This window comes from Trichomonas vaginalis, chromosome V, assembly GCF_026262505.1.
Source record: "Trichomonas vaginalis G3 chromosome V, whole genome shotgun sequence".
NCBI lineage: Eukaryota > Parabasalia > Trichomonadida > Trichomonadidae > Trichomonas > Trichomonas vaginalis.
Window position 1 is genome coordinate 33,381,765 of NC_067207.1, and position 19,818 is coordinate 33,401,582.

General features: G+C 33.6%; 5 protein-coding genes and 3 pseudogenes across 8 annotated transcripts, besides 3 other annotated features; all 8 read left to right on the forward strand.

The window, feature by feature from the left end:
• Window positions 1-850: part of a mobile genetic element that runs on past the window's edge.
• A 666-nt stretch (window positions 851-1,516) lies between these two features.
• Window positions 1,517-2,793: a mobile genetic element.
• Window positions 2,794-19,818: part of a mobile genetic element that runs on past the window's edge.
• TVAGG3_0449540 (uncharacterized protein) lies at window positions 9,006-9,695 on the forward strand (the record flags this gene model as incomplete). The annotated part of the gene is made up of 1 exon (XM_051234566.1): window positions 9,006-9,695. A coding segment is annotated over one exon (690 nt), but the record flags the coding sequence as incomplete, so codon positions are not given.
• On the forward strand, window positions 10,164-10,710 carry TVAGG3_0449550 (annotated as a pseudogene). Its single transcript has one exon. A coding segment is annotated over exon 1 (547 nt).
• TVAGG3_0449560 (integrase core domain containing protein family) lies at window positions 11,552-12,037 on the forward strand (the record flags this gene model as incomplete). The annotated part of the gene is made up of 1 exon (XM_051234567.1): window positions 11,552-12,037. The coding sequence occupies one exon, from the start codon at window positions 11,552-11,554 to the stop codon at window positions 12,035-12,037; it is 486 nt and encodes a 161-aa protein (XP_051104297.1).
• On the forward strand, window positions 12,304-12,922 carry TVAGG3_0449570 (organellar and viral DNA polymerase type B; the record flags this gene model as incomplete). The annotated part of the gene is made up of 1 exon (XM_051234568.1): window positions 12,304-12,922. A coding segment is annotated over one exon (619 nt), but the record flags the coding sequence as incomplete, so codon positions are not given.
• Window positions 13,381-13,992, forward strand: TVAGG3_0449580 (organellar and viral DNA polymerase type B; the record flags this gene model as incomplete). Its single annotated transcript, XM_051234569.1, has 1 exon — window positions 13,381-13,992. One exon carries the CDS (start codon window positions 13,381-13,383, stop codon window positions 13,990-13,992), a length of 612 nt encoding a protein of 203 aa, XP_051104299.1.
• Window positions 14,081-14,907, forward strand: TVAGG3_0449590 (annotated as a pseudogene). The gene has a single exon. A coding segment is annotated over exon 1 (827 nt).
• TVAGG3_0449600 (organellar and viral DNA polymerase type B) lies at window positions 16,104-17,017 on the forward strand (the record flags this gene model as incomplete). Its single annotated transcript, XM_051234570.1, has 1 exon — window positions 16,104-17,017. A coding segment is annotated over one exon (914 nt), but the record flags the coding sequence as incomplete, so codon positions are not given.
• On the forward strand, window positions 17,667-19,536 carry TVAGG3_0449610 (annotated as a pseudogene). The gene has a single exon. A coding segment is annotated over exon 1 (1,870 nt).

The window sequence follows — 19,818 nt, forward strand, 5'->3', positions numbered from 1 at the left end:
TTCTCCCATTTAGAGAAGGAATAGGAGCCTACCAGGCACTGATATATAATCAGTGCTTTGTAGGCTCCTATTCCTAATAGAAAGTTCGAAAACTCGGTCGCAATTGCATCTGATTGCGACCGAGTTTTCGAACTTTCCCGAGGGAATTGAAGGGTGAGAGGTATATAGTATGCCTATATGCCTCTCACCCTCCAATTCCTTCTCTGAAGCTGGGAAATTTTGTCCAAATGTTAAACTATTCAGACAAAATTTCCCAGCTTCAGAGAAGGAATAGGAGCCTACCAGGCACTGATATATAATCAGTGCTTTGTAGGCTCCTATTCCTAATAGAAAGTTCGAAAACTCGGTCGCAATTGCATCTGATTGCGACCGAGTTTTCGAACTTTCCCGAGGGAATTGAGGGTGAGAGATACATAGTCTATCTATGTACCTCCCACCCTCCAAATCCCACTCTAAATGGGAGAAACTTTGTTCGCATGTTATCTTATTCAAACAAAGTTTCTCCCATTTAGAGAAGGAATAGGAGCCTACCAGGCACTGATATATAATCAGTGCTTTGTAGGCTCCTATTCCTAATAGAAAGTTCGAAAACTCGGTCGCAATTGCATCTGATTGCGACCGAGTTTTCGAACTTTCCCGAGGGAATTGAAGGGTGAGAGGTATATAGTATGCCTATATGCCTCTCACCCTCCAATTCCTTCTCTGAAGCTGGGAAATTTTGTCCAAATGTTAAACTATTCAGACAAAATTTCCCAGCTTCAGAGAAGGAATAGGAGCCTACCAGGCACTGATATATAATCAGTGCTTTGTAGGCTCCTATTCCTAATAAAAATTTGAAAACTTTGGAGCATTTGATTATTGTATTTTGTCAAGAGAAATTCAACCCTGCGAAGTGCCAGTTCTAGACTGGTGCCTCGCAGGGTTTAATTTCTCATATTGGTAGATTTTGATGTTTTTATATTAACAAAAACAAATGAAAAAGATTTGCTTATATAAGAGGAAACTCTCTATCAGAGGTACTGAATTCATGCATTCGCATCTGATAGAGAGTCTCCTTTTATATAAGCGAATATAAAAGAATCTATTCTTTTTTGGAGCGTATTTTCAAATATTGAATACTTATGAAAAGTGTTTTTCCTAAAAATTTAATATAATGCTTAGCACAATATATAAAATTAAAATATCTATAATTATTTTCTATATCACACTTTTCATTACACCTTGAAAAGTCTTCTCAAACTCTATTTTTAATTATTTTTTAGATATATCTCAAGTGTGATTATTCAAAAACTCATATAGACTATATTTATTTTTTTCATTCAAAAAATTATATGAGAATCTCAAATTAACTTTCAAATTTTTTATTTTCAAAACATATTAATAATCATATTTTAAGATACTTTGTCGCCCAAAAAATAATCGTACTTCCTCGACGATTAATAGGCTCTCAATTTCTATCATTGACACTACTTAGCATGCAACAGTATAACTCATATTATAATAGGTCAAATTATAAAGGGGTAATTTTAGCTAAAAGTGACACACCCGTGAAGGGTGTGATTACCGATCGGTAATTTCGACAGTTTAGAATTTAAAATTTTTTATGGAACTGTTGCGAGTTTCATAAAGAATTTAAGGAATATAAGCAAAGATTTGAATCAAAATCTTAGACCTAAGCCGCTCGATTCGCTCGCGGCTTCCGCGAATTACAGATCAGCAAAGATTTGAATCAAAATCTTCGAACTAAGCCGATCGCTTCGCTCGCGCGCTTTCTTTATTATTTAAATTTGCATATTTCCATCAAAAGTTCATAAGGTAAAAAATTTCGTTTATATTATTGCAAAATAAAATCTTCATTATCAAAATAATATTAAATGATAATATAATATAATTTATAAACAACTATTATTTAATAAAGTTTAATTGCCAAGGTTCATCTAATTTTTTGATTTTTAATGTTTTATGAATTTTATTTATCATGTATATATCTAATGAAGATTATATATGTAGAAGATAAGTACCTTAATATGTACGTAAAAATTAATGAAATTATTTTGAATGTAGAACCGAGCAATTTTCAAATTTTGTGCTTTTTTTGAATTTTCTCGATACCAGATAAGTTTGTTGGCTAAATAATATATGGATACCATGTGTCTTATAGATGAATATATGCACAAAGTTTAAGAGGCCATTTCTTTCAGAAACCGAGATTTGTGAATTTTTTCAAATTTTGTGCTTTTTTTGATATTGAAATTTCATTTCATTTTTTTGATGCATATCGATGCACCATGCGAACTTAAAGAAAGGCTATCTTATATAGATGCTATGAAAGCTGTCATTGATAACGAATGCCATGCAGGTTGTCCATATCAATTAAAAAAAATCCAAATTTAGGGGGAACAAAATTAAAATTCAGGTGCAGTGCAGATAAATGTGAAGCATGTATCTCATTTCTAAAGGATGATGAAGAATATATCCTAACAAAATATAATGGAACACATAATCACAATCAAATCAAAGATGAGATAAAGAAATACCACACATTATCACAATCAAATCAAAGATGAGATAAAGAAATACCACACATTATCACAATGCTATCGTCGGGTACTTATTAATTTTATAAAACAGGGGGGTGATCCGAAAATGGCTCAAATTGAATGCGACAAAAAACTTGATCTGGATGATCCACTTAACAGGCCATCTTTTTTGAATGCATCTTCAGATCAAATGAAAACAATTCAGGAAAAAGGAAATAAAAAGATCAAAGGTATTCAAAAGTACGATGATAATAGTTAGTATGGGTTAGTTGGGTACTGTGGCACTGCGCACCTACTTACCCATGATATGTGAATTTGACACTTTACAAAACCGTTAACGTATATTTTACAACACAAACGACAACACTAACTTAACCTTAAATATTTACAAAGCCGCCAACCATTTCACCTCACTAACGAACTCACTAATGAAAAAATAAACGTTCTCATAAATTTTCTTCTATATCTTCATCGTCAATGTTAACTCTATTGTAGTCATACTTGAATCATAAAGTTTCTCAAGTTTGAAATGCATAGTCTTGTTAACTTACCTTCATCATCATAAGTTTTTATAAAACTACCATGACAATCTTTATACACAGTCAATGTATAGTCAACTGGTCTAGGATGAAGTGTAAAGAACATGTTATACTCAGGAAGGAAGAATAAATGTTTAAATGTATGTTTGTTATATTTTTCGATTTGTATGAGTTGCTTTTGTTCTGTCATTTATATAAAAATAAAATAAAAAATAAAAAAAAATAAACTTAAAAATTAATGATATCACCACCCTCACACGTATGAAAACATAGCGCAAAAATAAATTTAGGTGAAGTGGTGAGATCTCACCTCTTTTTTCACCTGTTTTTTCACCCTGTTGAATTCATTGCTTTATAACTCTCTTCCTTGGTTTCTTTTAGTTGCTTTCTTCACGTCTGTCTACTGTCCTTTCTTCTTCGTCCGTAATGATACCAGTTACTTCCACCAGTCAATGGGTCAAATGGTCTTTCGTAAGGGTTTCCATACATTCCATAGGGACCATACGGAAGAATACTGGTGGAGAAGAAACATTTTCTTTAGTTCCATCGAATCTATTTAAATGCATTGTTTCACCTTTCATCTGTCATTAAAGTCTTTTGCGTGTTTTGCAAACTCATCGTCCTTTCCTAAAGCATTTTCTGACTCAGTCGCAACCAAATTGGATGCTTTATTTATGAGCCCTATTTTATTTAATCTTAACTTCTTTGCAACCCCACTCCAATCTTTCCTTTATTTGCATCTAATGTCTTTGAAACCCTTCCTCCACTCATTTTATTTACTGCGTCATAAGCTCCAAGTGCTTTTGCTCCAAATGCTAATGCTTTTGTTCCCATTGCGCCTAAAGCTGCCCAAGCTACCATTTACACCATATTAAATATCTTCCTCTTCAATATTATCTCATAAAAGTTCTCGTTACTGGAGAAAGTCAATGAAACATAAACTTTCTCACGGGCTTCGCCCTCACCGCTTTGCGGTCTATCTAACTTATTTCTTATATCATCTATACGCTTCAAAATGTCTGAACAATTGCTAACATCTTCTACAACAGTTATTTCATCATGAATGACCTTCAAGAACAAGCTCATTTATATGCAATTAAAATCATTTCAATAATGAGTCCATCCTTTCCATCTTTAGGTAGCACAACATCTTTCATTGAAGAAGGTTCGACAAGTCTTATGTTAAACTTACTGACAAAGTTTGTTATACTATAATGCTTCGGCGGCGAATACATGTAGTTTGAAAGACATAATATAGATTCTTCAGCAAATTCACTTATACTGGATTTTATAACAATGTTCTCACGAGACAAATACCACAATTGACAATCTTGTAAGCAATCCTGCTGAAGCTTCTACTGTAAATGTCGATGTAAATTCCACGAGGTCATCTATTGACATCGTTGAGTCACTGTATTTAAATATTTTCTTAAAGCAATCGTCATTATCTAACCATGCAATAGCTTTGAAGTTTTCATTCGAATATACATCTGCTTCATTAAATGTAAAACCTGACTTCTTTGCAGAGACGACTTTAAAATCTATTGAGTTTGTTTCAAAATTATATGCTATGGTACTTCTGAAGGTAATGGATGTCCTTCCGCAGTAAGTTGTTCTCTCACTACCGTTTGAAGCTTTGTATTAAAAACTTTCATGTCATCTCCTGTATCTAAGTTCACATACACAGCAACAGGGAAACTATCTTGCTTCTTTGTTTCATCATTATAACTCAAAACATTAAAGTTCTTCAATAATATTGTTCTTCCTGCTGGAATACTTCGAACCTGTCTGATTTCAATAGCTTCTCTACCTCCTACATACTCTACCACGTGTCTTGGTATTCATAAGTTACTGACTTTCTTGAATTTTGGTAGGTTTCATCATAACGTGTTCATAGTAATCTTTATATCTTGTCAGTTAAGATCGGTGCTATGTTGAATATTTCTGACTTGTATTTTTAATGAGAATAAATGAAGCATTAATACATGACGTAGATGAAGACATGAATGAAACTACAGACAAACTTTACTCTTTTCTCATTCTTTCCTTTCAGTAAGGACTATGAGTTCTGTTCAAATGGTGTTTATTTCTATTGTGGAAAGATGGTTTAGGTAAGACATTTAACCTCATTCGTCATATACTCATAACAGAACGTTTTAGGAAATGACTCATATTATGACCAAATCATTATATCAGCAACTTCAACCCTATGACTAACAGCGAAAACATTTATGTCAAAAGTTCAAGCCTCTTCGTTAAAGTTCCAGACAGTGAACTCATTGAATTTTCAACGTTACATTCGACGTAAGAGGAAATATTATGCCAGTGTTGATTTATACAAGTCAGGAATGCAAAAGACTTCTGAGGAGATGGAGAGAATTATTGACAAACACCACTTTAATCTACTCAGGAGTTTACGATATGAACGATGACAAACTACATTCTATCAAAACTTTCAAAATACCCCTTCAAAAATATCCTTCAAATACTTTGTTAGTTTGGCGACTTCGCCGGAAAAGGTTTAGTTTCAAAACCAGACCACTACATTAGCTAACATCATTACTAAAGTCAGACATTACACATTAACTGTAGAATACTTATGCAAACATGGAGGTTTTTAGCTTTAAACATAAACGTCTCATAACTGACTTCGTTACTTTCAAGGTTTCTACGCTATGATATTGAACTCATTTGAAACAGTCAGTATAACATTACCTTTTGAAGAAATTTGGAAGCATATAAGTCTCTCATCTCTCTTCGTTCATACCTTGAGATTCATATCATATAATACTTAAAGTCAAAAATATTCATGGGAAAGACCAACATTGTTTTAAAGTTTAATCTTCAATTGATGATGGTAAACAAATTCCATGCATCTCTGTCGATTTTCTGTTAATATTTTTGCTGTTATCATATCATCCACTTCCCCTCGTTAGCTTTTTGAGGATATGCGTTAGAATAGCTGTTCTTAAATGAAGCTTTTCACCTTTGAGAGCATAAACTCTATAATTTCTGCATACTTAATGTTTGAACCTCCTGAGCCATCGTTGACATAATTTTTATAGGCTTCCACCCTTTGTTCATGTTCCTGCTCTTCCTTAGTCTCTTTTGTTCAGTTAGTTCTACATCTTATACACGCACCTGTTCTAGTGAATTCAACAATATTTTCATTCGTTAGCTTTACATTCAAACTTGTCGAGTATATTGTTCATTTCATACATATAAAAGGTTTTTATTCTATATGAAATGAGAAGCAAATCCATCTTAGCTGGTGCCGTTAATGTTCCAATTGAACCAACATCAATATGTTGACTCCACGAACGACAAACAATATTGTCATAAAGAACTATAGTTCCAGAGTGTTTGAAAGAAAAAGAACCAGAGCTGAAATCCGTGAATTTAACACAGCTTAAACGCTAAAGCTACATAGATGTTAAGTTAGAGTATCCACCACTGGACCAAATTCTTTCAAGAGAAGCCAACGACAACCCTTACACAATGTTCAAACAAATCTTGATAACGTAGACATTACCTTCTTCAGTTATACCAAAACATATTTTACTCAAAGACATTAAGAAGCTTTTGAAAAATCTTATAAGCAAGAACAATAATTCTAACAAAGGAGGACCTTGAAAATGTTATTCAGAATAACAGGGAAACAATGTGTCATTGACTATCTCGACCCTGAAATCGAATGCTGTGGTCAAACTCCACTATTCATGAAAATAGGTAACATCCGCATCATTGAAACACCAGGAACTACAGGAGTTGAGTTTAAGTATAAATATTCGAATGAATATACAAAACTTTCAACAGAATATAAACTTTGTTTGAAATATGTTTTAGTAAATTAAAGCAGTCAGGAGGGCTCTTTGAGCCCATCTTGGCGCTTTGCGCCGTCAGTCAAAAAAATTTCAAGTTAGCAATTTGTAATATCTATCCAAAACTTCTTCAACAGTATCGAACTCATCTTCATAATGCAAACCTAATCTTATTGACTTGGTGCAGTTTTCACTAACACAATATTTTTCTGTTCTCTTGACTGACATAACTAATTCATTTGTTTCATCAAACAGCAACAACCAAAGTTCATGACCTAATATAACATTCATACTTTATATTTTTAGCTCTGAGTTCTCTTGTAAGCTGTTGCATTTAATATTTTCTAAAAAGTCAACTTCAACAGTCATTCGCACTGGTGCCTTCAGTTCTACAGGCTCTCCTTGAAAGTCAACAAGTCTGAATTGCATGTCTTTCAAATTATGAGGACTAATGCGAACCCATTTACCTAAATGAGTTGCTATGACAGGAACGTTTGGAATGAACATTGAATTGACTGCATAACAGAAGGATTATATTCTACTGAACCTTTACTATTAACTCCTGAAATACCTGTGACATTAGCTATTTTAGACTCAATGTACAAACAATTGCCATAACATACGTATGGAACAGATTTCATCTCAATCGTTTTGTCAACACTTTTCAAAGGAAATGTCATATGGTATGCTCCCAAAGAATTGTACTCTATGACTCATTCTTGGTATCTTAAACTCCTTCGCATAACTGAACTTCAAAACTCCTGCAATAAGTTTAACATTCATTAAGTTTTCTTCGTTATCCTTGTTTATTGTAGTATTTATGAGAGCATTTAACACTCCAGCTAATGTTTCCATCTTATATTCTACATTATTGTGAAATCTTATTTCGTGCTTCTTTCCATCTATTTCAATCTCCATGAAATCTGTTTCATCTGTTATAACGAATGAAGCGATAGTATTGAAGTCAACCATTCTGAATGCAAGCGCCTCATTCTGTAGACCTAAGTTTGTTTGTAGCTTTACTGTCCCGTATTCGTTTGGGTCTGTACTTTGCAAATAGAACAACATTTTATTCTCATTAAAATATGAGTATAGCTGCATATGCGTATGAAGCTGACAGAGCTAAACGTTTATATTTTGGTCAATACTCTCTCACACTTACTGACAAATATATTGTTATCACTGATGGAAATACTGAGAAATACATAACATGGAAGGACTATGAAAAGTTTGACCCTATTTTAACTCCATGTACTATGCCGTTTATAAAGGACGGTGAAATTATTGAAAAAGATAATACAACCGTATATAGGTCTGTTTATGAAGCATTAGAATATATGTTGAATCATAACCCAAAAAGATTTGACCCAAGCACTACACCATGTGCAATGCCTTTTATTAAGGACGGTGAAATCGTAAGAGTTCCGGATTCAACGGTTTACACAGCTGTTCAAAACAGTTTACAAAACATTTTAGCGAATATCTTTAATTCAGAAACTACAGAAATAAAATTACCATATATAACAGATGCTAAAGAAATTAAATCAAAAACGACAACATTATTTACGTCACTTAATGATTTAATGACTTATATCATTAATATTCCTGCACCAACTACAGCATTTGATCCAAACTCGACGGTTTGCAGTGTACCTTTCATAAATGACAGTTCATTAATTACTTTAAGGGATTCGACAGTAAATGAATCATTAAAGGCGTCATTAATGAAAATCATTGATTTTAACTCATTCACGAATACATATAATTCATTCATTAATGTTTCATATGCTTCTAAAGAAGGTGAGCCAAAAACTATCGATAAAGCGGTGTATGAAATAAAAGCATCAACGACGAAATTGAATTCGTTAACTTTTGACGGTGATAGTTTCGTTAATGACATAACATCGGGGAAAACAATTTTAACGAAAGAATACTTAAAATCTCATGTTAGTGAGTTCGTTGAAATTGAAAAAGAAGGTGGAATTAAGTTCGATCCACTGAATTTCATTTTCAGCTTAGCGAATGTGGGTGTTAGTTTCGCTGAATGGACAACTATACAGAGTGAAATAAATGCAATATGGACGTTTTTGGGGTCAAAAGCGGGAATGGGTGAGCTTGTAAATGCTGCAAGAACATTAGGTGAAACAGGAAATTTTGTAGATGGTTTTAAAAGACTTGTTTCAAATGTTTTAACAAACACAAAGAAATTATTTAGATATACCGTACATAACGGACGGATTTTCGAACAGATAGCAACAAACCCTCCGGTTATGGCTGCGTTGATGATGGTTAGAGATATAAAACCACGTAACGACGGGAACGAAGAACATGAACAACAGGATACTGGTCGGGTTATTCGAGACATTAAAAACGTGTATCCTGAAGTTATTGATTTATTTAGAGGAGTTAATGATTCAATTTCAAAACATTCTATAACCCTCGATGAAGAGAATAAATTAACAGATTATATATTCGTCATTATTGCAGAATTAATGAAGAGAATAAATGAAAAAGGAATTGGTGATATCATTAATGTCAGCGATGTAATGATGAAAAGAAATTTTGACTCATTATTTACAAAACCGAAAACAGAATATAGTCTTTATGACGTAATTACCGAATTAATGAAAAAGATTAATGATAATAAGAGTTCTGGCGGAAGAGTTGAACTTGAAATAAATGAGATAGAAGAGAAATTAGCCGAAAAAGCAGATAAAAACCACGTTCATTATATAACTTCAGACGAACAGATTATAACGGACTACCATGGATATTTAACACGAACTGAAGAAGAAGTGAAGACGGAAGATGTTAATGAAAGAAGATATAAATTCATTCGTGCTAAAGGTTATGACATAAGCTGTACTGTACATTATGACACGGGTAAAGCGCTAGAAGCATTTGGTTATAACAATGAAATTTATGCTTCATACTTCTTTGTTAACGGTGTATTAGTTGAACCAAGATTTACATTGAGAGTTAAGACAAAAATAACTTTTGAAGATGCTATTAAAAGTAAAGCTGACAAAGATGAACTTGACGCAACGAACAAAGTTTTGAAATCTCATAAACACAATATCTCCGATATAAATGAACTTCAAGCTACATTAGACAGTAAAGCCGACAAGAACCATACACATAAATCCTTCACTACTGTTAGAGCAGACGACATAATATTGAACTATGATTTGGGTTCAAGTGCACCTTTAGAGAATCCAAGTACAAGCGTAAAAGATACACTAAACTCCTTAAATAGTAAATGTATGAACATTGAAAGTCATGTCAGAAACTTTGAAACACATGAACTACCAGCAATGTTAGATAAAAAAGCAGATAAAGAACATACACATAAATCCTTCACTACTGTTAGAGCAGACGACATAATATTGAACTATGATTTGGGTTCAAGTGCACCTTTAGAGAATCCGAGTACAAGCGTAAAAGATACTCTTAACAATTTAGATAACAGTTGCAGGAATATCGAAGGTCATGCCAGAAACTTTGAAGCATATGAACTACCAGCAATGTTAGATAAGAAAGCAGACAAAAACAGAGCTTCAAACATTAAAGACTGAAATACTTCAAACATTATATCCTGTTGGTTCTATTTATACGTCAATGAACTCAACAAATCCAGAAACAGTTTTAGGTTTTGGTACGTGGAAGCAGACTGTAGATAAATTCTTATACTGTGCTAATATTCAAAGCAAACAGGAGGTTCGAAGAAAATTAAAGAAGCAAACCTTCCACCGCACACTCATACAGGAACTACAAACACAACAGGTAGTCATTCACATTCAATAACAAAAAGAGGTTATACAAATCTTGCAGCAGGTTCGGATAGACAGGGAATGCATAGATATGATATTTCAAGTGACCCAGTAGATTCAAGCGCAGGTATTTTCTGTGGAACCACAGGAAATCATTCACACACTTTCACAACAAATCCAACAGGCTCGGGTGCAGATTATATGCCACCATTTGTGACTATATTCGCATGGTACCGCGTTCAATGAACGCGCTTGAGCCTAGAATAAAATCTTTAACTTTACATAAATGAGCTTGAAAGAAGTATTCGAACAACATCCATGGAGGTCATTTAAGAAGTTCAATGAAGCTGCAAAGAGTTGGGGATTTACTAACAGAGCTGAAGTGAAAAGGTTCTTTGACAAAAATGTTGTACATCAAACAAAAATAAACCCTTACGACTACTTTTACCAATTTACTCCAACACTCCTGACGCATACCAATTTGACACTCTCATTCAAAGCAGAAAAGGAGGACATAACCATTCCTCATCTTCATTAATGTTAACACTCGTAAAGCATATGCATATCCAATGAATAAAGGAACTCGTGAAGTTTTAAGAGTTTTACAAAAGTTTGTAGCAGAACATAGCCCAAGTACTTTAACATCAGACCAAGACAGTGCATACCTCAGCAATGAAATCACAAATTTTCTCATTAAGCATAACATAACTCACTACACTACTGAAGACCATAACCATAACATACTCGGCATCATAAACCGCTTCATAAGAACGCTCAGAGATTTAAACCAAGAGCGAGACTTTACCGAAGAAACAATGAAACATTTTCTCGAAGTATATAATTCCTCAACACATTCTACAACAGGACATACACCAAATTCAATGACACAACAACAAGAAGAAAAGTATATACAAAAGAAACGAAGCCAAACACAAAATATCAGAAATTCAACACAATTTACCCTCATTCCTGGTACAAAAGTTCGTGTAGTTCTTGACGACAAGCCGTTGACAAAGAAACGTTTAAGGTTAAGTAGAAACTATTATATCGTAGACTCTACGCAAGGTAATGGATATCTTATAAAAGCTGCTGACGACTCTATTGCGTTTTACCCTCGACATAAATTAGTCGAAAGTAGTAATGGCAAACTTGCTGAAACCATTGACGAAGCAAAGCGAGGAGTGGTTATTGAAATACTTGGCTATAACATAAACGATGACACTTATAAAGTAAGATATGAAGGAGGCGTTGAAGATGTTATACCATCTAAGAACTTGAGAGAGTCAAAGCCAACACATCTGGGACCATTAGAGCGGGAGTACTGGAAAGACAAAAATAAGCCAGAAAGAATAAGAAAATTCTTCTAAACTTTTTCATTAGATGTAAATCAGACATGAATGACAACAGTCATGATATCATTAATGGTACCATTTATTTTTGTCATAAATTTACACCAAAAATATATTTTAGGTGAAGAGGTGAGATCTCACCCGTTTTTTCACCTCTTTTTTCACCCTCGCCGCTTAGCGGCTCAGATTGCTTTAGCTTTCTCGTGAATTTTCATGAATTTCCTTAAGATAGAAAAATAAAGTTAGTTTTATTTTTATTTATTTTTTTATTTTGTATAAAAGATATGATTTCAACAATCGGCACAACAACAATTCAAGCCACGAACGGCGGGACTCTGTCCACAACTACAGCACCAAACTCGCTAGTCATGAATCCTACGTCAATGTTGGTAGAGATGAAAAGCTTTATTCCTTCTTCATATACTTTTGAAACAGAAATCCAGAAGATAAAGCAAGAACTTTTAACAAGTAATTTAGACTGTAGTGCGAAAGATGAAACAAATGAACAGTATCTTTATGAAATGGAGGACCTCATCGACCATTTGCCTAAACTACCTGAAATTCAGCAGCAAAAACTAACTATTCCTGAATTCGACGAAATTGAAGTCAAAGCAACTGACTCAGTAGAAATTAAGAAATTCATACGTAAAGTAAATTATGAATTCCTTGGTTTTCATTGCAACCATAAAGTTATGGACAAAGATTGCGACATGGTTTATAAAAATATTTCTGACCTTTACAAATCCGAAGAATTTAAGACATACGATAACTTTGTTTCATTAGTTGCAAAATGTGTATGGCAGATAAGAGATAAAGATAGAAGAGGTAAGGTATGGAATGAACAGATAAAACCAGCAGCTTTTGAGTTAAAGAAAACCATTGACGCCTTAGTTGTTCTAGCTGGTTTTATTTCAATGTATAACGCAAAAACGATGCCGCAATGTTCAAAATGTAAAGCAGCAATAAGAAAATATAACTACTCAGTCAAAGAGATAGAAAGAATGCGAAACGACTATGCAGACTTAAAGAAAGAAGCAGAAAAGCCAGCAGAAGATAAAATGGATATGTTGACATTTCTTAATAAAAACTATCCAACAGCAGAAGATTTCCTTCTGTCTGACGTCAAGAAGAAATATAAAGAAACCTTCGGCATTGTTAAAACTTTTGATACTAAAAGAAGAAATAGAAGCTACGAAATTGTTTAGGATTTCAAATATACATCGTACAATTCATGTAAAACGCTTGTGAAAAAAGAGGTGAAAAAACAGGTGAGATCTCACCTCTTCACCTCAACATTATTTTTATTGAATTCAGCACAAAAATAATGAATTTCATTAGTTATTTTGTATGTAAAGACAGTAATGACAAACATTGAGTTTGAAACAGTTAGAAAGATAGACAATGACACCAAAGTGGTTAGAATAGGTGATTTAAACGTAAGATACTCAAAGAAATACAACAAATATTCTTTGTCAGACATTATATCTCCATCTGGAAAGAAAACAAACGACTGGGTTAGAAATGCTTCAACTCAGAAAATTTTGACAAGAAATCCTGAGCTTATGATATCAGTAGCATTTCATGGAACAAGAGCATATCTTATAGACAAAAGTCTTATACCAATAGTTTTGTTATGGTTAGACCCAGTTGTTGGATATAACTTCATAACATATGGTTCATTCGATACGGAACGTTGCAGTGAAGGCTTACTTTACATCGTTCAGAAACCGAAGGACTTCAACACAAAAAGATATAAGATAGGAAGGACATATAATATAACTCAAAGATATGACAGTACAGTCAATAGAGTCAAGGTTGTGTTTGTTAATGATATGAGAGCTGCTGAAACAGAACTGCTTGAAGTTTTTGAGAAAATGTATGGTGCTCCCACGAAAGGTAAAGAAACGTTTGAAGTAGATGAGATAGATAAAGCTATAAAATTATTTGACGAAGTTGCTGAAAAATACATGTAAAGCGTTTATTTTTGGTCTTTTGTGAAAGTCAGAAAATAAAGTTAGTTTTATTTTTATTTATTTTTTTATTTTGTATGTAAAGACAGTAATGACAACATCAGAGAACACAACAACAGTTATAGTCCATGAAGCTATAAATGAAGAATACGAATACATACAATATAACAAACAACTTCGCCTCATTCGTTCGGTCAAAGATGACATGTACCAAATGCAAAGTATAATGAACGCTCTTCGTTCTACAAAGCAAGCATATCATTGGTTTGAAAACCAACAGACAAAAGAACTTTTAGAAGAATTTCCTCATATGATTGCTTCCCTCGGAAAACCGAGAGAAGAGATTCCGTACGAAAATCGCAAGAATTTGGCTCCTGGTTTGAAAGGTTATTATGTTCATAGACTTTTAGTAAACGCTGTAGCAATGTGGGCTTCACCTCGTTATGCTTGTTATATTTTCATGATGTTAGATGAACTATATAAAGCAGAACGTGGAGAGATGGAAAAGAAACTTCAAGCAAAAGATGAAGTCATTGAATCCAAAGACAAAAGCATACAGAAAAGAATACCGCGTTCGGTACCAAAAGGAAAGGAAAAGAGTTATAAGTATATGATATATACTGAAGAGTTGGAGAAAGAAGAAGATAAAGATATGGTTATGTTACATTTAGTCAGAAGAAACAACAAGAGCTTTTATGACTTAGCTAAAATATATAAATCTGACAGAAACTGGTTCTATCGTGAAAACTTACCGATTTCAATGACACCGAATGACAAATAAAGGAAATTGTCAAAAATACTCTTCCTCAAACACACTATGACATCAAAGGTTGCACAATACTTACATTCAAAGAAGACTTAACATTACTGAAGGAAAAAATAACAGAATATTTCGATAACTTCAAAGAGGAAGAATAAAAAAATCTAAGCTAATTTTATTTTTTTTATAAAATTTTATCTCATATGAAAGAACATGAATTTAGAATATTCGGAACTCATGACAGAAGAAGAGAACGAACAACATGTAAAAGATTATGCAAAATTTCTGAAGACATACAAAGCATTTAAACAATATCTAAATGCTTCTAAAGATTATGCAAAATTTCTGAAGGTATATAAAGCTTATGAAAAAGCGTATGAAAAGTTTATACATTGGGGAATTGTTGTAAAATATCGATATGAAGACTAACCAAAAATATATTTTTGCTTAAATAGCTTCAGGGTCTATTTCTTCAACCATTTCACTTCCTTCGTCAATGTCAATAGAAGCTTCTTCAACCTTTGGTAAGAATTTCTGTATAACATCTTTGTTCGTTATTGTCTTCAGAGATGAAGGATAATATTTCACATTTGTTTCACCCTTCTTATATTCTTTCTGTTCGGAAAGATTTAAAGCAATACTGAAGAAGTCAATGTTAGAGTTCTTTATAACAGTATAATGAGTATCTTTGACATTCACGAAGAAACTCTTTTGTTTCAAAACTACTGCTAACTCTTGTGAAGTATAACGTTTGCGGTCAATGACGATAGCTAATGGTCTGACATACTGACCAAACTTAGATTCTTTCACAAACTTCTTGTTAAAGATAACATTAACATTTGAAGCATTATTGAACTCATTCTTGATGGCAGTAGCGAGAGCATTGTATGAAAAGAACTTGCAATCTTGCATGTGTTTCATTAAAATAAAAATATTAAATTATTTTGAAAAATAACTTAAAAAAATCTAATCTAATTTTTTCAAAAAATATTTTTTTATTTCCTACTAAAGATGTATCGGAAGTTGTCTAAGTTAGAACACTCGGAAATAAAACAACTTCTTACAGAAGCTAATAGATGTTGCAAAACATTACGCAACAAACAAAAAAGCACTCGCTGACTTCATTAAAGACTATAATGGTGCTATAAGTTATGATAGAATTCATGAGTTCATAAAGCCGCAACGCGGCGAGGACGAAGTCCATACAAGAGCATTTCCTTTAAATGACGTTGCTATTGACTTATATCATAGACGTTCAGTACCTCATGAAGTAAGAAGAGAAATGTTTGACATAACAAATGCAAACGTTGGTGAAACAAGAAGAAGAGACGACACACTGAAACAACAGAGAAGAGAGATGTTTAAGAGCGCTATAGAACAAGTTCGCAAAGCTAACGATGTCATTCGTTCCATTGACGACAAACCAAAAGAAGGTGAGAGATGGTTAAAGAAAGATGAAGAGAATAGGAAGAGGAATGTGAAGACAGGCAATAGACTCATTGACTTTAACATCGAAGCTTTAGATGAACCAAACAGAGACTACTTACACAAACATTTCGGTAAGGTTTTCATGAGACTCTTAGAGAAGATTAAAATAAACTCACAACAAAGATGGATGGTATGTTATAAACTTGGTGGAAAGTATGAATGTTCTACGTTAAACCTCAATAATATTGGAACATTACTACATCAGCTCTTGAAGGAGAACTTTATATCAGAGATAGAAGCAAATGCTGCAGGTATTGTTGAAATGCACTATGACTTCTTCTTGACAAACATAAAGAATCTTACTGAAATAAAGATGTATGATTTAACAGAATATGAAGGCTTAACGATGTCAGATGTAAAGAAAGGCAAACCAAAAAAGAGACCATATAGAGATGAAAGCACACTGACAAATGACCAGAAAGCCATTTTGGAAGCTCTTAAGCAAACAGGAAACCCAGCACTTATAGAAAGCTTTTGGAAAGATAATGGTGAAAAGAAGTTTTATAAGAAGAGAAGCGGTCAGTTCTGGAAGTATCTTTGCACATTACCTATAAATCTTGAACGCTACCAAATCTTCAATGAACTGAACAAAAGAACTGCAGCACTTATGACAGAAGACAATTGTTTCGTTTATGCTTGCATTCAGGCTGGAGTAGATGGAGAGACTATTGACCACATGAGAGAAGTCATTCGTGTTAGAGACTTTCCTCAAAGTAAAGTACAAGAAATTTCTGACGCAACAGGTATAGCATTTAATGTTACCATTGGTTATTTCAATGACTCAAGACATAATGAAATAAAAGAGATACATACCAAAAGAATGTGAAACTGTTAGAATATTGACTTACTTCTTGTTGAAGACCACTACATGCTAAACGAAAGATTACCAATGACAACATATTTCATTCGCAACTATATAGAAATCTTGAAGGAGTGTGGTGGAATGAACATTGAGAAACAGATGAAGATTTATACAAAGAGAGAGAACAAATATGTAGTTCGTTATGATAGAACAACACCACTATGGGATGTTATGAAAACATTGTGGGTGTGCAAATATTTCGAACCTATTTCTTATGGAGAACTTTTCACATATACGACTGACTTATATAAACAGAACCTTGCACCATTTAAAGATTTGACATATGCTCCAAAGTATTGTGTACAACTGAAGAAGAAAGCCGAGTCAAAAGAAGTAAATAAAAATAAGTGCAAGTTCATTCCTGAGCACGTTTTCTTTGCTGACTTTGAGTGTAGCACAGACGGCTTTCATAAAGCTTTTAACATCTGTTATGACAGTGAAGATGGTTCAGTGAGTGAAAGCATTTGGGGTCAGAACTGTGCAACAGAATTTTTGGAACGACTTCCTGACAAGAGTTTAATATATTTCCATAACCTCAGTTATGATATAAACTTCATCTTAAGACACATGACAGAAGTGAAAGGAACTCCCATCATTAAAGGTTCACGAACAATGCAAATAACTGGCTTATATAAAGGAAGGGCAATTATTATAAAAGACTCTTACAGTGTTATAAATAAGAAGCTTAAACTATATCCTGCTATGTTTAACTTACAAACAGGACCGAAAGAAGTATTTCCATATAACTACTACAACAGTACTTTGTTAGCAAATGACAACAGAACTGGTGTCATTTCTGAAGCATGTAAGTTATCCGGGATGCAGATACATTCATGAAAAACATAGATTCCATCAAAGGTTGCAGAATAGATGAGAACCACTTCGACTTAGAAAAGTATAGCACATTTTATTGCAAACAAGATGTAAGAATTTTAAGAGAAGGTTTTGTTAAGTTCCGCAATGACATATTGAAAGAATTTGATTTAAACGTTTATGACTACGTTAGTATTTGTTCTATTGCTAACAAATTGTTTGAGAACAGAGTGTACTTCCCGAATGGAAATTTATATGACCTCTCAAATAAACCAAGAGAATTTATTTCACGCTGTATTCAAGGTGGAAGATGTATGCTGTCAGATAACATGAAACAAAAGAGCGAAAAGAAACTCATTGCTGACTTCGACGCTGTTTCATTATATCCATCAGCTATAGCAAGACTTTATACTTTAGAAGGTATTCCAAAGGTTATGAAGAAAGAAATGTTAAGCACAGAGTATCTCATGAGACATTTATTCGATGACGACCAAAAGGAACCCATTGGTGAAAAGTTTATATCCGGCTTCTTTGTTCTCATTAAGATAACAGAGATTGGAATACATAGACACTTTCCTTTAATAGTTTGTGACCCTGAACTAAATCCAGAACTTAACGTTCACAGAAGTTCAAACACTTGCTGTCTCATGTATGTTGACCATATAACATTACAAGACCTCATAAAATATCAAGGTGTCAAATGTGAAGTGTTGCAAGGATACTATTACGATGGAAACAGAGATATTAGAATAAGAGATGAAGTAAAGAAGTTGTCTGAGTTAAGGTTAAAGTATAAGAAAGAAGGAAATCCTTTGCAAGAAAATATAAAGCTCATTCTGAACAGTATTTATGGCAAAACTATTCTATCTCCTATTGAGTCAAAATAACCATAGTAAATGACAAAGATGCTATAAGATATGCCATCAGAAACTACAACCATATAGTGAAGTTCGAAGGTTTGGATGGTTCAGATAAAACTATTTTCAAGCTAACGAAAAGCATTTGCAGACACTTTAACTTCTGTCCACTTGGTGTTAATATTCTATCTATGTCGAAGAGAATAATGTGTGAAGTATTCTGTACTGCTGAAGATATGGGAATGGACATCTTTTATAGCGATACGGACAGTATGCATCTCTACAATGAAGATATCCCTCGTTTAGCTGAAGAGTTTGAGAAACGTTATGGAAGAGTTCTCATTGGTAAAAACCTTGGTCAATTTCATAGCGACTTTGCAGAAATCACACCTGGAAAACAAAGTTTAGCATACAAGTCAATATTTTGTGGAAAGAAGACTTACATAGGCTTACTCACGAATGATTTAAATGAAGTTGCATTTCACTGCAGAATGAAAGGCGTGAAGCAAGATGTTATTGCTTTAACCGCTAATGAAATGTTTCCTGACTCTGTTCAGTGTTTCTATGATGAAGATAAAGGTTTAATGGTTCCGCAAGGAACATATGACAAAGACTCTGAGTTCAGTTTAATGAAACTTTACAAAACACTTTATGGCGGTCAAGAGATTGGATTTGACTTATGTAAGTCATGTCAACCTTGCTTTGAAGAGAAGTTTAACTTCTCAATAACGACTAAAACAAGCTTTATTCGTAAGTTGAAGTTCTGAGGTCATTTATTTTTGTCAGCAATGAGGTCATTCGTGATAAAAATAAAACTAGCGGCAAGGGCGAAGCCCATGTGGTCATTTACAATACTGCGATGGTAGAGTTTAAGAGTTGTGCTTCAATGTAGAGACAGTCCTTATGGTCTGGAGGTAAGAACACTGGGCAGTTATGGTCATGAGTGGAGAACATGTCTATTCAAAACTCACGATTGAAGCCAGTTAATTTATAGTATTTAGGGTTAGGAAGTGGTGAAGTTCTTGTATGACCAATGAACTCATTTTCAA